General features: G+C 38.1%; 1 protein-coding gene across 1 annotated transcript in view; it reads left to right on the top strand.

The window, feature by feature from the left end:
- Positions 1-14,803, top strand: part of Lypla1 (lysophospholipase I) — a 32,576-nt gene extending 17,773 nt beyond the window's left edge. The window contains exons 5-9 of the mRNA XM_013009378.1: positions 493-563; positions 2,886-2,959; positions 6,356-6,457; positions 8,976-9,152; positions 12,882-14,803. Coding sequence (XP_012864832.1) covers positions 493-563; positions 2,886-2,959; positions 6,356-6,457; positions 8,976-9,152; positions 12,882-12,935 — 478 coding nt within the window. The 3' untranslated portion in view covers positions 12,936-14,803. The remainder of the gene's footprint in view (positions 1-492; positions 564-2,885; positions 2,960-6,355; positions 6,458-8,975; positions 9,153-12,881) is intronic.
- Positions 14,804-20,402: the final 5,599 nt, after the last annotated feature.

Here is a 20,402-nt window from a genome sequence, read left to right as displayed (position 1 = left end):
CAAGGCTAGCGCTGTACCACTTGAGCCACAGCGCCACTTCTGGCTTTTTTCTTTTTGCTTATGTGGTGCTGAGGAATCCAACCCAGGGCCTCAGGCATGCAAGGCAAGCACCATTGAACCAGCTTCCCAGCCCAGTAATTAGACATTTGAATGATCACATGTGGTACATCAGTTAAATTAGAACCTCTTCATTTTTCCCACTTCTTATTCTTCCTGAGAGCTAGATAGTTTCCAAGGCAATCACTTCTCTTTCTTCCCTCAAAAAATTCTCATATTTCTTTTGCACTTCATGATTGGGAAGCAGGACTAAGTTCTCATTCTTCTGTGCTGCTTACAGGTTGTGATTTTTCCTCAGTGCTGTCTAAGATTCCTGCCATTGGCTCTGGATAGAGCCTTTGGTACCTTTGACACTTTTTTAGTAAAAGATAACTCACCAAGGATAGATTTTCTTAAAATTGAATTGGTCTTTTAAGATTTGGCCTTATTTTCTAGGTTTGATATTATTGGACTTTCACCAGAATCCCAGGAAGATGAGTATGGAATTAAACAGGCATCAGAAAGTGGTAAGTACAGAAAATTTTTTTATAAAGACAGAGTCATTCAAACTATTCTTAAGAAACTCAGTAGTGAAATTGACGCTGATTATATATGACACAGTTATGTGAATTCAAGAGGTAGTGTTGTTTCTTTCTTTTGTAAATGTGGGGTTTTTTTTTTGTCAGTTGTGGGGCCTGAAATCTGGGCTTGGGCACTGTCCCCTCAGCTTTTCAGCTGAACACTAGCACTCTACCACTTGAGCCTCAGCCCCACTTCTGGCTTTTTCTGCTTGTGTGGTGCTGAGAAATTGAACTCAGGGCCTCATGCATGCAAGGCAAGCATGCTACCACTGAGCTACCTTACCAACCTGTAAATTTGGGTTTTGTTGTTGCTGTTTTTTTTTGTTGTTGGTGGTGGTGATGGAAGCCAGGAACTTCACAAATGCTTTATTACTGTTTTTCCATTCTCATTCTGTTGTTTTCTTACCACATACACATATCTGTGATCAGTGGAAGTAAAGTAGATAAGAGACAAATAGTTATCAAGTTTCAGCTCTGTCAAATACGTAAGAACCTTGCTTTGATTTACCTAGTATAGGCTATACTTTAAGAATCTCCAGATCCAGAGCCTGTTTTCTGGTTAGTATTCCATTCTTCTTTGTAATAATAAGTTGGCTTATTTGGTGTGTAAAAACAAAAAAATCATTAACTTTCTGTGGGATGATGTAGTTTTAAAAAATACATAGAAGCTTCCTTGTCTTCTTTTTAAATGTATGCAGATGTTTACAACTAGAACACTGATGACTGGAATTGGAAATGTTCTGGGTGGTGATTCCTGAGGGTGGGCAGCATTGGTGAAAGAACCCAGCTGGGAATTGACCCACATGCCGTGTAGGCGGAGAATTATCACACTGCTCTTTTTTACTTTTGAATTTGTTTGAAAATTTTCTGAAATACATTAAAAACCAAAACTCAGTAAAAGTCTTTTTTATTATCATTAAGAATTTAGAAAGCCAGCCAGGCGCCAGTGGCTCACACCTGTAATCCTAGCTGCTCAGGAAGCTGAGATCTGAGGATCACGGTTCAAAGACAGCCTGGGCAGGAAAGTCCATGAGATTCTGACCTCCAAAAAGCTACTCAGAAAACCAGAAGTGATGCAGTGGCTCAAGTGGTAGAGCTAGCCTTGAACTGAAGAGCTGAGGGACAGTGTTCAGGCGGAGTTCAAGCTCCATGACTAACAACAACAACAAAAAAGAATTTAGAAAGCCAGGTGTCAGTGGCTTATACTATAATCCCAGCTATTCAGGGGATCTTGGTTCAAAGTCAACCTAGCAGTTAACCACCAAAATGTCGTAAGTGGAGCTATGGCTCAAGTGATAGCCTTAAGCACAAAAGCTCAGGAACAGTGCCAGGCCCTGAATTCAAGCCCCAGGCCTGACACAAAAAGAAAGAAAACAATTTTAGAGTTCTTTGAGATTGAAGAAAATACATTCAAGAGGCATTGGATGATTGGGAATGTCAAACCATGAAGATTGACTTTTGGACTCATCAAAACATAAAGCTCTCCCCTTCCCCCCCCCCCTCCGCCCACATATACACTGGGGCTTGAACTCAGGGCCTCACGTTCTTGCCTTGCTTAGATGGTTGGCATTCTAACACTTGAGCCATGCCTCCACTTCCAAGTTGTTTTTTGTTTTTTTTTTGCCAGTCATAGGGCCTGACCTCTGGGCCTGGGTGCTGTCCCTCAGCACTTCAGCTCAAGCCTAGTGCTCTCCCATTTGAGCCACAGCACCACTTCTGGCTTTTTTTGCTTATGTGGTGCTGAGGAATAGAACCCAGGGCCTCATGCATGCAAGGCAAGCACTCTACCACTGAGCCACCTTCCCAGCCCTCCACTTCCAACATTTTGATGGTTACTTGGAGATAATAGTCTTACACACTTGTCTGCCTAGGCTGGCTTCAAACTGAGTAGATGGGATTACAGGCACAAGCCACCGGCAGCCAGCTAGGATCTTAAAGCTAAGATTTTGCCTAAGCATAAAAGATGGTAAAAGTATGACCTCAAGTAAGGGAAGATGGAATGTCTTCTCTGTGGAAGACAGGAAGAGGCCAGGCCCTTCTAGATAGGCAAGCCTAGTGAATTCCAGAATGAAAAGTTCTGTCCTCACAATAGAGTTGGCCTATGAAATACTTCTTTCCTCTCCAAAGCGAATTACTGAACAGAGTGAGGCTCATACTCCCATTTCTATCTTGAATGTACTTTGTTCTTATTTTTTTCCTATTTTAAATTGTATAAATATACTTAATTTTTAAAGTATTTGTAGTAACTTTCTTTCCTTTTTTTTAAAGTAAAAGCTTTGATAGATCAAGAGGTAAAGAATGGCATTCCTTCTAACAGAATTATTTTAGGAGGATTTTCTCAGGTAAGATATGTCAGTACTTTCAATATATTTATTTATATAGAAATGTATGGTTTCTTTTTTCTAGAGAAGAGTTTTTCTTTAAGAAGCTGTTATAGAGTCTTGTAGTAGTATGGAATAAAATTTGATTAGAGTGGAACTAATTAATTTCTGCTTAGTATACTTTTTTTTTTTTTGCTTTTCTAGTTTCCTGGTCTCAGTGTTCATTACCTTTTAGAATGCCTGCAAAATCTATTCATTAAATAATAGATTGGAGCCTGGAATGTACTTTTAAAAAATAAGCACAATACATTGTAGTTAGGTTTTTAAGTTAATAACATATGCCCTTTAATTGCACAGTTCTTAGAAAAAGCTACTAGTGGCAACCATAAGAAAGGGAAAAGGAGAACTTTTTTCCTTCTTTCGCCTATAAGATAGGTATGGATAAAAGTATGTAATGTTTACTTTGGTGTCTTCCTCTTTGTATTTCTTCTCCAACCTTCTGTACTTTCTCCATAGCCAATTTCTTTTTTAAAAATTTAATACGTTTTTAATTGTAAAAATACTGTACAGAGGGGTTACAGTTACATGAGCAAGGTAATGTGTATATTTCCTATCAAGCATTGTTGCCTCCTCCTTTGTTTTTCCCCTACCATACCTTCCCTCCCACCTCCACAACTACCCCCCCCCACCCCTGCCAAATTGTAAAATTTGTTTTTCAACATAGTGTCTTGTACATCTTATTGTTACAATGGGTCAACCTGTATCCCTATTTAAGCATTTTGTTTTTTCCCTTCCCCTCCCCAAATTAGAGAAGTATATATACAAGATGCAGGGCACTGACATGAAATACAGTGAAAACGGGTTATATTGTGTGGGAGGAACATACAAAGAAACAAAAAAAATCACATGGTACATTATACTTTAGAAACAATAGCAAGCAAGAAAAAAACCACTTGTGTCCCTATCTTGGGGTTCATTTCGCTTAACATCATCTTATCTGGTCGTGTGTATGTAACTTTTGACCTTATCTACTTGCCTCAGACATATATTGGTTATTGCAAATAAGGGAAACCATGGGACCTGTTTCTTTGTGCCTGGCTTACTTCACTTAATATAATGTTTTCCAAGTTTTCCATTTCCTAACAAATGGGGCAGTGCCATTCTTTCTGATGGATGGAGGCATAGAATTCCATTATATAACATTTTCTTGATCCATTCATCTACTGAGGGGCATCTGGGTTGGTTCCATATCTTAGCTATGGTAAATAATGCTGCAGTATACATAATTCCACAGCCAGTTTCTTTTTTATTTATTTAGTTATTTATTATTGTGAACATATTGTACAGAGGGGTTACAATTACATGGGCAAGATAATGAGTACATTTCTTATCAAGCATTGTAGCCTCCTCCTTTGTTTACCCTTCCCATCTCCCACCAATCCACCCCGCCCGTCCCCCCCCTCCACCCTGCACCAAAGTTGTAAAGTTTGTTTTCGACATAAGGACTTGTACTTCTCATTGTTGCAATGGGTCCACCTGTATCCCTATTTCAATGATTTGTTTTTCTTCTTCCCCTCCACAAATTATACTGATATCAAATACAGTGAAAGCAGGGGTTATTCTGTGGGGGAGGGACATACGAAGCAACAAAGAAATAATCTTACAAATGTGTTAGAAACAATCGCATGAAAGAAAAAATACATTTGAATACATATCTTAGGGTTCATTTCCTTAACATCACCTTATCTGACCTTTTCTGCTTGACTCAGACATATACTATATATTACAAATAAGGGAAACCATGGGACCTATGTTTCTTTGGGCCTGGCTTATTTCACGTAATATAATTTTTTCCAAGCCTTTCCATTTCCTAACAAATGGGGCAATGCAATTCCATTGTATACATATATACCACATTTTCTTGATCCATTCATCTACTGAGGGGCATCTGGGTTGGTTCCATATCTTAGCTATAGTAAATAATGCACAGCCATTTTCTTTAGACTGAGATTCTATCAGTACTTCTGCTCATGTAACTCATTCCCCAATACAGTAGCTTCTAATCTATAAGTCTCCTCAATCAAGAACTTAGGGGACATTGCAAAGTTCTAGAATCATTTAAGAATAAAATTTGCTGGGCATTGGTGGCTCATGCCTGTAATCCTAGCTAGTCAGGAGCCTGAGATCTGAGGAACACGGTTCAAAGCTAGCCCCGGCAGGAAAATCCATGAGACTCTGATCCAATAAACCACCAGAAAACTGGAAGAGGCGCTGTGGTTCAAGTGGCAGAGCACTTGCCTTGAGCTGAAGAGCTGAGGGACAGTGCCCAGGCCCAGAGTTCAAGCCCCATGACTGACAAAAAATAAAAAAAATTTAAAAAAATTCAATAGAAAGGGATGCTGTTGATAAAATTTAGTTAGAAGGTTTTGATTTGGCGATTGTGGTGATAATGTCTTGACATAATATGGGTATAGAGACTAATGATGTTTGATTAAAATGAGACATACGAATCTTATTACTTATAATTCATCAATTATAGCCTACAGAAACCAATTCCTAATACATTTAGGAAGAAGGACTAGGTCAGGAGTCTTTGGCATTATATCTAGGGAACTGTAGATAAAAATAGAGCAAGGCTTCAGTAAGTAGCTAGGATTGAGCAAGCCATGAGGCCTCTTCTTTCTACCTTCCTCTGTCTCTCTGCTCAACTGTTTCTTCTACCTTTCCATCATTGGTCGACCATTGAAGCATTTGCATCCTGGAGCTTTCTAGCGTCTACATGTTACCATTCCAGCCATGCAGAGACTGGTAGTCCATAGTCCTGGGAGAAAAACTCTCATGCCCCATGACTCATGGGCATGGACAGAATTATGGGGCCTGGAGATGGCTAGTAAGAATGTAGTTCCTAAGACAGGGTATGGGCAGACACTACTGCTAAACAGTAGTGGATAGGACTGCTATACAGTCATTACCTTGAATTTGTTTTAGAAAACAATACAAATTTGCTTCTAGGTTAGATTTTTTTGCCTAAGACTTTTCAGAGGACAAAATGGTAACTACACATTTAGAATATGGCTTACCTTACTTGTAATGTTTGAACTCTCTCTCCTCACACTCCAATCTCTGCCTTTTTATTCACTCATGGCTGATGCACTTGTGCTGCAGATACACCTCAAGTGCAGCTTTTTTGTTTGTTTTTTGTTCCTGGTTTATTGGAGATGGAGTCTCTCAGACTTTTTTGCCCAGGCTGGCTTAACACTTCTAGCCTCAGATCTCAACCTTCTATGTAGCTAGTATTATAGGTGTGAGCCACCAGTGCTGGACTATTTTGTTACTTTATGAACATCATTAAGAAAGGGAAATTTTTCCTGCTGCAGACAGAATGCATGTTCCAGTCAGTCCCTGCTTTCTTTTCAGGGAGGAGCTTTATCTTTATACACTGCTCTCACCATGCAGCAGAAACTGGCAGGCGTCACTGCACTGAGTTGCTGGCTTCCACTTCGGACTTCGTTTCCACAGGTAGCTTGGTTGATGTGTATAACATAAAATTGCAGAGCTAAGAGATAATAGATAACGTTGGGGAGTTCATCCTTTTATTTAATAAGCCGTTATTTTTAAAAAGCAGTTTTATGCTTATAGTAAAATTGAGTGGAAAGTACAGAGTTCCTTTTTCCCCAGGAACACAGCCTCTCCCATTGTACACATCCTACACCACAGTAGTACCTTGGTTACAGATGGTGAACATGTACCACTCATCACCTCATAGTTTTCATGAATCATAGTTTAAGAGAATTTCCCTAAAGTTTTTTTTGTTGTATTACTGGGCTTTATATCTCTATACTATAATGTCTTTACTGTGGGTTACATGAAATGCAATAAGAAATAAGTCTATTGTTATGAATCATAATATTTGAAGATTTGGTACATTTTAGAGTATTATGAAATAGGTCTGTTTTTAACAGAGTATTTTTAATGTTTAAAATATTTAGTGTTTGGTAGCAGAAGTTTACTATCAGATATAATTTCTCTCCCTCCTTCCCTCCCCTCTTCCCTTCCTTCCTTCCTCTGTACCTTTTTCCCTCTCTCCCTCTCCCTCTCCCTCTGTGTGTGTGTGTGTGTGTTTGTGTCTGTCTGTCTGTCTGCTAGGGCTTGAACTCAGGGCCTGGACACTGTCCCTGAACTTTTGTGCTCAAGGTTAGCATTTTACTATTTGAGCCATACCTCTATTTCCAGCTTTTTGATGGTTAATTGGAATTAGGAATCTCATAGCCTTTCCTGCTTTGAACTGTGATCTTCAGATCTCAGCTTCCTGAGTAGCTAGGATTACAGGTGTGGGCTACCAGTGCACAGGCAGATATAATTTCTAAATATTCAAACAATAGAGCCAATATACAGAACACATGGGAGGTGTGGACATTATTTTTGAATTCCTTTTTGCAGCACTGGGGATTGAATCTATGGCTTTTTTCCCCCCTTACGTGTGCTAGGCATGTGTGCTGAAGCATGCTTTTTTTTTTTTTTGAAGCCTTTTTTTGTTTTTCCCCCAGAGTCTTTTTTACCCTACACTGTCCTTATGATATTCTCCTGCTTCAGCTTCCTGAATACTAGATTGCAAACATCCCAGTACTGGGGTTTGAACTCAGAGGAAGGCTTGCTCAGCTTGTAGTTGGTGCACTACCACTTAAGCTGTGCTCCTAGCTGAGATTTTTTTTATTTCTGGCTAATTCAGGGTTGAGTCTTTCAGACTTTTCTGCTGGGCTGGCTTTGGACTGTGATCCTTTGGGTTTCAGCTCAGTAGCTAGGATTACAGGTGTGAGCCACTGGCACCTGGCTTTCGGTTCAGTTTTTTTTTTTTTTTGTTTTGTTTTTTGTCGGTTGTAGGGCTTGAACTCAGGGCCTGGGCACTGTCCCTGAGCCTGTGCTCAAGGCTAGTGCTCTACCACTAGAGCTACAGTGCCACTTTCAGGTCACTTTTTAAAATATTTACTGATTATAGAGTGACATGCAGAGAGGTTACATTTACATGCATCAGGTAATAAGTATATTTCCATTTGTATGGTGTTACCTGTTTCTTCATTCTCTTCCATTCCCTCTCTCCCTCCCATCTTCACCCATGAGTTGTATAGTTCACTTTCATTAATGTCCATTGTGCTCCACTTTTTCACCCTTTCTCCTTGGATTTGGTGTCCTCCCCTCCCACAGATGTGCACATGAATACAATGTGTATAAGGTAAAAAATACAGAATCATCAAAAAAATTTGAAGTCCTTTGTTTCCATATCTATGTAGTTTGATTCAGTATGTATATTATCTATCTATCTATCTATCTATCTATCTATCTATCTATCTATCTATCTATCTATCTATCTATCTATCTGTCTATCTATCTGAAGAGGTGCTTGGGTATTACACCTTTGTGATTCTCTCCTAGGTATATGTGAGTATCTAGAATCCTGTGTAATTTGTCATATCCCAGTGCATTTTAGATTTAACTTTCTGCATATCAGAGAGAACATGTGGTGCTTGTTCTCTGATCTGGACTTTCTTCACTTAACATGATTTGTTCTAGTTCCATCCGTTTCCCTGCAAATGACATTATTTTATTCTTTCTAATGGCTGTTTAAAATTCCATTGTATATAGCTCCACACATCTTTTGTGGGGCATCTGGGTTGTTTCCATATCGTGGCTATTGTGAATAGTGAGGCAATGACCAATTCATTTTTAAATTTAGAGTTTTATCTCTGTATAGTAGCTGGTATATTACACATAATATTTATTAACACATTCATTTGCCTGATGTATGCTAGTAGTAATTACCTTACATATTAAGATACTGAGAATAGGAAGGTGAATTAAGATGTAATTGGCTACCACGGCAAAATAATCATGCATCCTTTAGAAGTTTAAGTAAAGGAATGAGGGATCAAGGAATTTCATTTGGCAAATATAAGTGATAAGGTGCATATCTACAGTCTTATAATATAATGCTTTTTATATATTTGCATCAATAATACTATTTTGTCTTACTTTTTTGCAGGGTCCTATAAGTGGAGCTAATAGAGATATTTCTATTCTCCAGTGCCATGGAGATTGTGACCCTTTAGTTCCCCTAATGTTTGGTTGTCTGACTGCTGAAAAACTGAAAACATTGGTCAATCCAGCCAATGTGACTTTCAAAACATATGAAGGCATGATGCACAGTTCATGTCAACAGGTAGGTACTTGGAGTTAGCTTTTTTTTCAGCTCAAGGCAAGCGTTCTACGTTCTACGGCTTGAGCCACAGTGGCACTTCCTGTTTTCTAGTGGTTTATTGAAGATAAGTCTCAGACTTTGCTGCCCGGGCTGGCTTTGAACCGTGATCCTCAGATCTCAGCCCTCTGAGTAGCTAGGATTACAGGCGTGAGCCACTGGTGCCCGACTTTGGAGTTAGCTTTGTGCAGAATTCAAAGATGAACAATATTCTCTTTTATTCATGAACATTTAAAATAGTTTATTTAAAATTTAGTAGGAGTTGGTTTATTTAAAATTTAGTAGGAGGAGCTGGGCATCAGTGGCTCATGCATGTAATCTTAGCTACTTAGGAGATCTGAGAATTGTGGTCGAAAGGCAGTCCAGGCAGGAAAGTCTGTGAAACTCTTATCTCTAATTAATCACCCAAAACCCAGAGTAGAACTGTGGCACAAGTGGTAGAGTGCTATCCTTGAACAAACAAAGGCTCAGAAACAGTGCCTAGACTCTTAGTTCAAGCCCTAGCACCAGCACCAGAAAAAAAAAAAATTATTTTTAGCAGGAGAGAAAGATATAGAGAAAGCAGAATGTGATACATGTGTATTATATTAGCAGGCATTGTTTTGGGTTGGGGTTTGAACTAAACACTTGCCAGGTTGGGACTCTACAGATCAGTCACACCTCTAAACCCAGATTAGCTGTTACTGAAAAGTATCCTGGAAAACAGAGGAGTGAGATTATAATTTTATTTTAGGAGCATTGAGATTACAGTAGAAGAGATAGATTTTTGAATAGGTAAATAGGCTGAATATACTAAGTATGCAGGTAAAGGACTATAGGGTAGGAGAATTGAAATGTCCAGTTAGGCTGGAGTCTTTATGAAAAGCTTGATGTTAAGACAAGAGAGAAGGAGCAGGGGTTCTGTTGTAGAAGCTTTTAGGTTGTACTGTCAGCAAGACTCCATTCTGTAGTCAGCCAGAAACCATGTATTTCTGACTGAAGTGAGTTGTGATCTAATCTACATTCTGGAACAACCAGATAAGACTGAATCCAGTAGAATTTACAGGTCAATTCTATTGATAGGAAAGAAGGAAATATTAGACACTTAAGGTTAATAGGAAGAATATACTACTAAGTTTAGTGACTATTGAGACTGACATACCCTGTGACAGCAAAGGAATGTTGAACGTATCTGTTTGATACTCAAGCCCATCAACGGAGATTTGGAATAACTCTCACTATTGTTGATCAGTAAACAACTATTGTAGGAGAATACTGTCAAAATGGAGATATTGCTTGGCATAGTGGTAACATGCCTGTAATTGAAGCTGTTCATAAGGCAGAGATAGAAGGATCTAGGTCTGAAATTATTCTGGGCAAAAAGGAACAAAACCTATTTGATGAATATGGTTGAGATAATTTATTTGCATAGATGAAAATAGAACCGGTGGCTCAGGCCTGTAAACCTAGCTATTCAGGAGGATTGTGTTTTGAAACCAGTCTGGGCAGGAAAGTCCATGAAAAATGGAAGTGGCACTGTGACTTAAGGTGGTAGAGCACTAGCCTTGAGTGAAAGAGCTTAGGGACAGTGCCCAAGCTCCGAGTTCAAGCCCAACCAATAAAAAAGAAAATAGAACAATGAAACCTGTCAAAATATTTTAGAAGTGAGGAGATATAGGGTAAGGGACTGATAGAGAAGGGAGTAAGGTTGATTGGGATACATTGTATGTACGTATGGAAATGTTATAATGAAGTACTCCTTGTACAATTAATGTATGCTAGTAAAAAAAAGGGGGAAAAATTTAACAGACCTATTTGAAAATCAAACTAAAAGAAAAAGGTTTGAAAGTATGGTTCAAGAAGATAGAGTACTTACCTGGCAAGTGTGAGGCTCTGAGTTCAATCTCCAGTACCAAAAGGAAAAGGAAAAAGGAAAACGACAAGAAGAGGAAAAGGGAAGAAAGGGAGGGAGGGAATCTTAGAGATCATATGCTAGAACTAGATAGACTGTCTTATCTACAACAAGGAGAAAACACTAGTGAATTGAGACAGATAATGGATATGTGTAACAGATAAAGAGCTTTCATTTTGATGCTCTTTTTCAATAAATAGGTTCACTTGATGAGAACAAAGGAAGCTGGGATAGGTGTGGAACTTGTAAAGTCTTGTAATAAAAAGAGATTAACTGCTAAGCAGTGAAGTAGTCCAAGCTAACACTATTTCACAACCACTCAGCTTGCTGGGCTAAGTCATTTGCTTTAGGGACAGAATGATAAGAGGGCCAGGAATCCTTTAAGTGCTCTCCCACTAAAATGAAGTATTCCATCCAGAAAAGGGAGGGTCAGTTAGGAGCTGGCACCTTACATACTCATTTAGGAGTTCCCTACTGAGGGGTAGGGAACCTTCTCTCATGCCTGCCAATGGCCATTTGGATATTTATAACATCTTTTAAAGGTCATATATAATTATCAATACAGACAGAAAACAGCAACCAAGAAGCATGTGTCTGTTAGAGGGCCAGCAAGGTGTTTGTGTTAACACATTTGAGGACACTGAATGAAATGAGCAGCAGGAAGTGTCATAGGCCTCAGGGTCTGGTGAGGACACTATCAGAGTAACTGCAAAGTTGAGAGTTCTCTACATAGCTAATTTCTTTTTTCTTTTTTTTGAGGGGGGGGTTGGGTCGTGGGGCCTGAACTCTGGGCCTGGGCGCTGTCCCAAAGCTCTTCAGCTCAAGGCTAGCGCTCTACCACTTGAGCCACAGCGCCACTTCCGGCTTTTTTCTTTTTGCTTATGTGGTGCTGAGGAATCGAACCCAGAGCCTCAGGCATGCAAGACAAACGCTCTACCACTGAGCCACCTTCCCAGCCCTCTACATAGCTAATTTCTGATCTGGTGAGGTGGATGCCTTTGAAGTGGGCTTGAGGGAGATGGGGAACAAAGCCAGATTACTGGAGGTTTCCTCAAGTTTGTTTTCTAATAAAGACTTGGTATGTTCATCTGTATTTCCAGGCTATTATAGGTACATACTTTCTTTCAAATGGTTAGTTGTATGCAATACCTTATGAAAGGAACAAATAGTTCATATTATGGATTTAGCATTGCATTCTAATGAGAAAAATGGTAAAAGCTAGGCTTCTCCACTCTCTATATAGTTGTTACTAATAGTTACTGACATTTCTTGGCATAGAGATTGTCTCTTTTAAACTTCCTCACTCCTTAGTGTTGTTTTTAAGAATAAGAAGATGTCATTTTCATGGAACTAGATAATAGGTGAAAACTATCATTTCAGTCTAAGTAAACATAGAGACGGCTCTGAGATTTCTATTAAAGGCACATGGGTTGGGTAGAGTGCCTACCTAGTAAGTGCAAGTCCCTAAGTTCAAATTCTGTACCATAACAACAAAAACAACAACTATTGGAGGCTCTTATTTCTTTTTCTTTTGCACCTTCCCCCCCTTGTTTGTTATTGGCTGGGAATGAAACCCAGGCCCTGGAGTATGCTAGGCAAGTGCTCTACCACTGAGCTACACCCTGGGCCTCCATTTTTTTGTGTGTCTTTTCACTGTAGTTGTAAAAAAAAAAAAAAATATATATATATATATATATATATATATATATGGCCTCATTTTATCTATGGGTTTACCTAATGATATTTTCATGACCTAATTTCTGACTTATATACCTGCTTATTAAATTACTTTTTCCAAACAGGAAATGATGGATGTCAAACAATTCATTGATAAACTCCTACCTCCAATTGATTGATGTCACTAAGAGGCCTTGTGTGGAAGTACACCAGCATCACTGTAGTCAATTATAAACCTTCTCCCATGCCTGATCTTAAAACTTCTAATGTTTGCAGTGGTAAAATGTTTTGCAAATACATACAATGATTCAGATTCAATAATGTCTCCCCATGGGAATATGATCTTTTAAGTTTCTATACATGTATTTGTATAAGATAATCCAGAATATAGTAGTAGTAAAATAAGTGAAGCCATCAGCTTGTTTTTCTCAAATATAATTTAGAAAATAATAAAACTGTAATCAGAGTTTTTATTATATCATTTAAAAACTACTAGTATTCTTAGTGAAACTTTTGTTCAGATGTAAACAAGCAGTTAAGGTATAAATGATGTATTAATGCTGTGGTTTAGTCTAGGAAGTTGTTCCACAATTGCTTAGCTGTCATGCAGTGTCTGTATTTTTATATCTGTATTCATGGATATGTAATTACTGTAATACATAAGAATTAGATGGTAATGGTATTATTCCTAATACTAGGAATAATGCTTTTAAATATCAGAAAAGAGTAATACTGTACTCTTGAATGAATGGCCTTTTTATTTGAGGGACAAGGCTTTTTCCCAGATATCATTTCTATTTAATACCCTTCTATCCTCTCAAAAAAATTTTTCTTTCTTGACTTTTACAGTAGACCAAATATTGACTCCCTGACATAGACATCTGTCAAGATATGCTGTAATTTTATATTCTGAATCACAGATACCTGGTATTTAAAATCTATGTACATTATAAAAGAAGTCAAACATAAACTTCCTGTACTACATATTTCAAATTACACCTTAGTCCAAATTTAGATCTAATTACTAGACTATTTAGGTAATATGATTATGTGGTTTAGTTTCTTGTTAAAAAAAAAGGATAGCTAATACTCTGGTATGTTCAGAGATGTTTAAGATTGATCTTAAATTCAAATTATTAAATGATTGGGTATGTAGCATAGAATTTTAAGTTTACCTTTTCTGTATGTATGTTTGAAACCCATTACTGTAGAAAATGAATGTTTCATTAGAAACTTCTACATTATTTCTATCTGCGAACAGACTTACTTGAAATTTTCACTTTAGTCAAATGAATTTTAAAAATTATTTCTTTCGAGCCAGGCACTGATGGCTCACACCTATAATCCTAGCTACTCAGGAGGCTAAGAGCTGAGGACCACTGTTTGATGCCAGTTGGGGCATGGAAGTTTGTGAGATTCTTATCTCCAATTAACCACCAAAAATAATGAGTTGTGGCTTAAGTAGTAGGGTGCCAGCTTTGCCTGGAAAAGCTAAAGAACAGCCGCTGGGCCCTGAGTTCAATCCCTAGGTACTAGTACCAAGAAAAGATCTTTTGAGCAAACCTAGAAATAGTAAGTATTTGATTTTTAAGTAAAAATTTCTGGATTAACAGTAAAAATTAATTAAAAACAAATTATGGATGGTAAAGATTAGAACCCTATACTACTGTTTAATATATACTACACAGTTTAATATGTAGCAAAGAAATGTGCTTGGTATTTCTGAACAGTGTTAATTTTTCTGCTGATTTCCAATTGACCAAAACAATGTTAAGAATGCATCTTTATAAATGGGTGCTAATTGATCATGGAATTTAGTAATGGATTATACAGGATGTTAATAATGAAGCCATATGTTTGTGTCTGGATTTGAAAAATTTCAACAATCATTTACTAAGTCATTTGCCTTGAAGAACATAAACATTTCAGTTACACAAACCATTAAGGTCTTTATGGCAAGAAATATCCCAGTGAAATATGGTGTAACATGGGAATATGTAAATGTTTTTCACGGTTTCTATCAATGTGAAATAAAATTTAATTCTGACTTTTCTGTGACTGTTATTTCAAGTATTTCTGTTTTTGCTTTGTTTTCAGAGTATTGATATATAGCCCAGGTAGACTAAAACTCTTGATCTTCCCGCTATACCTCAAATACGGGTGTATATTAGTCCGGACTGTTTTAACATTTGGGTTTAACTTTGAATGGGTAACTATAATTAAAAAGAAAACTAACAATGTAATCATAAGAAAATACATTAGGAAAGATATTTTTTTTGCCAGTCCTGGGACTTGAACTCAGAGCCTGAGCACTGTCCCTGAGCATCTTTTTCAAGGCTAGCACTCTACCACTTGAGCCACAGTGACACTTCGGGCTTTTTCTGTGTATGTGGTACTGAGGAATTGAACCCAGGGCTTCATGAAAGCTAGGGAAACACTCTACCACTAAGCCACTAAAAAGAGATTTTGATGATGGTGTAATAAGCTTAGAATGGAAAAAGGGATGATAGAATCTCATGCTGTTTTAATCTGCTTAAAAACTTTTTGTTTTCAGTGTTCTTAACCTATTTAAGAATCTTATTTTTTTTCCTTTTGCCTTTTCTTTTAGTATAGAATTCACTGGAATTTGGGCTGGGAAGGTGGCTCAGTGGTAGAGTGCTTGCCTTACATGCATGAGGTCCTGGATTCCATTCCTCAGCACCACATAAGCAGAAAAAGCTGGAAGTGGTGCTGTGGCTCAAGTGGTAGAGCACTAGCCTTGAGCTGAAGAGCTGTGGGACAGTGCCCAGGCCCAGAGTTCAGGTACCATGACTGGCAAAAAAAAAAAAAAAAAAGAATTCACTGGAATTTTAAAATTAGTGTCCTAAAATCAGTTATACTGGAAGTTTTTCTCCATGTATTACATTAATTGACTTCTGACCTTTCCTAGTATAGGAGGATTTGTTCTATTCTGTGTTGTCAGTTTTTCAGTTGCTTTTTTTTTGGGGGGGGGTGTCAGTCATGAGGCTTGAACTCTGGGCCTGGGTGCTGTTCCTCAGCTCTTCAATTCAAGGAGAGTGAACTACCACTGAAAAACCTCTGGTTTTTCTGGTGGTTAAATGGAGATGAGTTTCCATGGCCTTTCCTCAGATCTCAGCCTTGTGAGTAGCTAGGATTATAGGTGCAAGCCACCAGTGTCAAAGCCTTTCAGTTTGTTTTTGAATATTTAAAGTGACCAGCTCAGCTTTAAGTGAGTCTGTTTGTTTACTTTTGGTATAATCCTCATGACAAGAGAGTTCTACACCAAAAAAAGTTGTCTAATATCCTCTGTAGATTTACCATCCATAGCAGTACATTTGATTCTTTTTATTTCTTTTTCCATCATCACTATGAAAAAATACTTTGTGTTAACAATGATCAGAGCTTGCTATTAGTATCTGCCGATAGATTACTGAGGTCACAGATATGGCATAAACACACATATACATGATTGGGAAGTTTCCTTGCTATTGTAGTCAGTCTTTTTGACACTGTTAAAACAAGATATACAACACATTTATTACCTTCTAAGTACTTTTTTACTTTGTAGAAAATTAATTATGCGGAGTTGGGAAGATGACTCAGTGGTAGAGGGCCTTGCATGCATGAGGCCCTGGGTTTGATTCCTCAGCACCATACGCAGAAAAAGCTGGAAGTGGCGCTGTGGCTCAAGTGGTAGAGCACTAATATTGAGCTGAAGAGCTAAGGGACAGCGCCCCGGTCCAGAGTTCAGGCCCCACGACTGACAAAAAAATTTTAAAAATTAAAAAAAATAAATAAATTAGGCAACACCAGACTTATACTAAACATTTTAGATCCTCTATTCATACGAGCCTGTAATTAGACAGGATATAAACAATGTGCCTGTGATTACAGAGCTGTTAAGATTCAAATTAATGTCCCTTACAGCCTTGTTCTATGCACAATTGGGGTGATATCAGAGGTTTTTAGCACAAAGTTTATTTGATATGAAATACCTAGAAATGCTGAGTAATGTTATGATGCAAGTCATTGTGCCATAGAGAAACTGTAATCTCTAGTGGCCAGAGAGACCAATGAAACACACTTACATGTGTGCATTGGGCTTAGATGAGGTAACGTGTGGAAATAATGCACCATGATAAAGCCAAGAGTTGCACACAAAGTAAACAAGGGGAAAGGTTTGGGCCCCAGCACAGGAAAATAAAAGGAAGCTTGTTTTCTGGTACCTTGTACTTTTCTGGGTGCCTAGCTACTCAGGAGGCTGAAATCTGTGAGGACTGCAAGTTCTGGGCAGAAAAGTCCATGAGACTTTGTTGTTATTGGGGCTTGAACTCAGGGCTTTGATGCTATTCCTGAGCTTTTTTGCTCAAGGCTAGCATTCTACCACTCTGAGCCATATCTCCACTTTCAGGACTTTTATTTCCAATTAAACATTTAAAAAGCTGGAAGTGGAGCTTTGGTTCAGGTTCAAAGCTCAAGGACAGCACCTATAGTCCCTGGGCTGAAGCCCTAAGAACAACACACACACAGAAGCTTGTTTATATATTGGGCTGGGTGCTAGATTAGGAAAAGTGATTTTCCCCCTGAAATGTTTTTAGGCAGGATCTTATGTGTACGTATCTTTAGATTTTGAATATACTATTTCTCTGGGCCAGTAACACAAAAATTAACATCAAGAATCTCTGGACCAGCTAGCCTTTAGTGCACATGGAAGATATAAAGAGTCAAAGTTTACATTCAGGAGCTGTATAAATTCAGCTCTGTTGAAGTTGAGCTGCACACCCCAAACTGCAAACCAAATGAAACAGTCACTACAAATGAACAGCTGGTGACAAAAGAGGAAAGTTTAGACTGCTAAGAACATTTAAGTGATATAGTTCTTAGATGTAAGAATATAAAAGGAAAGGCATGAAAATAAAGATAGAGGGGCTGGGAAGGTGGCTCAGTGGTAGAGCGCTTGCCTTACATGCCTGAGGCCCTGGGTTCGATTCCTCAGCACCACATAAACAAAAAGAAAAAAGCCGGAAGTGGTGCTGTAGCTCAAGTGGTAGAGTGCTAGCCTTGAGCTGAAGAGCTGAGGGACAGTTCCCAGGCCCAGAGTTCAGGCCCCACGACCAGACCCCCCCAAAAAAGAAAATGAAGATAGAAAAATAGAGGTGTAGAAATGAAAATACTTCTTCCAACAGAAAAAATTTGCTGGAGAAGGTACAAAATTCTTGAAGAAAACTCAAATACACAAGAATGGACCAGCTAAATAAATTCAAAATAAAATGGAATGCTGTGGAATTACGAGAACGGAATGAATGCATAATATTTTCATTTGGAAAGGATTCATGATACATTCTCTGATGAAAAATAGTATAAAGAGCTGAAAGGGGTAGAAGGAAGTAAGATCATACATCTTAGAATTCGTATTTAAGAAAACAATGAAATAATGAGGGTAAAAAGGAGGGGAGAAAGCAGAGCTGCCCTTGGTATACATTTTTCAGATATTTTCAGATATACAAATTTCAGATTTTTTTTATTGTGTTATAAGGCTTACCATTTTAACAAAGCTCTGGGGAAATCAATGGCTAGATCCAGTGGTGCATTGAACAAAGGGGTTAAATTCCATAAATCAGATGAGTACAATGATTCTTGGACAATTCACCCCTTTCTTAGTTTTCCCTCATCTTCATTTCCCATTTCCCTTCTCTGACTACAAGTTGCAAGGGTTATATTTTTCATTTGTGGTTTTGTTTTTTTGTTTTTTAAATTTTATTGTCAGTCATGAGGCTTGTACTCAGGGCCTGAGTGCTGTCCCTGAGCTCTTCTGCTCAAGGCTAGTGCTCTACCACTTGAGTCACAGTTCCACTTCTGGTTTTTCTGGTGGTTAATTGGAGGTAAGAGCCTCAAGGACTTTGCTGCCTGTGCTGCCTTCGAACCATGATCCTCAGATCCTGAGTAGCTAGGATTACATGTGTGATCCATCAGTGTCTGGCCATAGTTTATAGTGTCTGGCCATAGTTTATAGTTATATTGACTGCATTTGTTCACCCTTACTCCCTCCATTCCTGTGCCTACCTTTTTGCCTCCTATACCCCTCTAACCCTCCCCCCCAACAAAAAACACACACACAAAAATATGTTTCTATTTCCAGGAATTTGTTTTGATGCATAGTTGTTCAGAGGAGTTTTGCCTTTTGGTTTCTACCCTAAATGTATTCTCCTTAGTTTATGTGTGAATGCATAAATCTTTTAATACATTTTTATGTCCAGTTGTATTTTAGATTTAGCTTCCACATAAGAGAGAAAACATGCTCTGGTTCTCTCTCTGAGCTTGGCTTGAGAGTATAGAACATTAACTAAGAATATTGAGTCCAGCTAAGTTACCCCCCCTTTTTTTGTGGGTCATGGGGCTTGAACTCTGGGGTTGGGTGCTGTCCCTGTGCTCTTCAGCTCAAGGCGAATACTCTACCACTTCCAGTTTTCTAGTGGTTTATTGGAGATGAGTTTCACAGACTTTCCTGCCTGGTCTGGCTTTGAACCATGATCCTCAGATCTCAGCCTCCTGAGTAGCTAGGAGGCATGAGCCACTGCCACCGGGCTAGCTAAGTTACCCTTCAACATCAAAGGAGAAATAAGGACCTTCCATGATGAGCACAATAAGCTGCTCATGACCACTAACCCAGCATTGTTAAAGATATTTAATCTTTCAAATAGGAGTGGAGAAGACAGTCACAAACACCAGAGCTCAGGAAAGAATAAATTTCAAAAATAGATGAATACATGAGAATTAGAATTAGTTATTTCCAACTCAGTAAGCCAGCAACCTCCAAAATAAAGTGAAAGGATTGATACAAACTACATTAAACCCAAGAGAACTGAGATATTTCTGAGGAATTTACTCAGAAGCAAGTTTAACAAAGGGAAGGGAAGTTAACAGTCTACAAAAATAAAAGATTCAATATAAAATTAAATGAAAATCACAGGAAAAACAAGCAATAATTAGTGGTAAAAATTAATGGTTGACAGTATCAACCAAGGGAAAAATATTCCAACATAACTATAGATATTAGCAAACACTTCTCAATATAACCTTAAATACAAATAGCCTTAACTAATCAAAAGATGCAGATTGGCTGATTGATTAAAAACCAAGATCTCAGTATTTGCTATCTACAAGGGAGATGTTTCAATAGAGAGGGCACATACAGTCTGAATGTGAAATGAATGGAAAACAATATACCAAGAAAGTGGAAGCTGAAAGGAAGTATGAATAACTATACCCAATCAGACAAAAGAGACCCAATAAAAACTGAGATAAACAGAGTTAGTTACTATATAGTACTACAAGGAACTGGTATTTCAATTTTGAAATGCCAATTAGAAGTTTTTGTACACAAAATGTTGGTACATTCAATTCATGAAATAAACACTACTGAACATAGACAGGTGCATACAGATAAAACAATATTAGGCAACCTTAGTATCCCAGTCTTTAAATTTTTTTTTTTTACTGTAAAGATACTGTAGAGAGGGGTTACAGTTACATGAATAAGGTAATGAGTACATTTCCTATCAAGCATTGTTACCCCCTCATTTGTTTTTCTACTATCCCTTCCCCCTCCATCTCTCCAACTCTGCCCTCCCCCCATTCCAGTCTTA

The sequence above is a fragment of the Dipodomys ordii genome, unplaced genomic scaffold (assembly GCF_000151885.1).
Source record: "Dipodomys ordii isolate 6190 unplaced genomic scaffold, Dord_2.0 Scaffold9, whole genome shotgun sequence".
In the NCBI taxonomy this organism is placed as follows: Eukaryota; Metazoa; Chordata; class Mammalia; order Rodentia; family Heteromyidae; genus Dipodomys; species Dipodomys ordii.
Note: the sequence above shows the minus strand (reverse complement) of the source record. Positions and strands in the feature narration are given on the sequence as shown.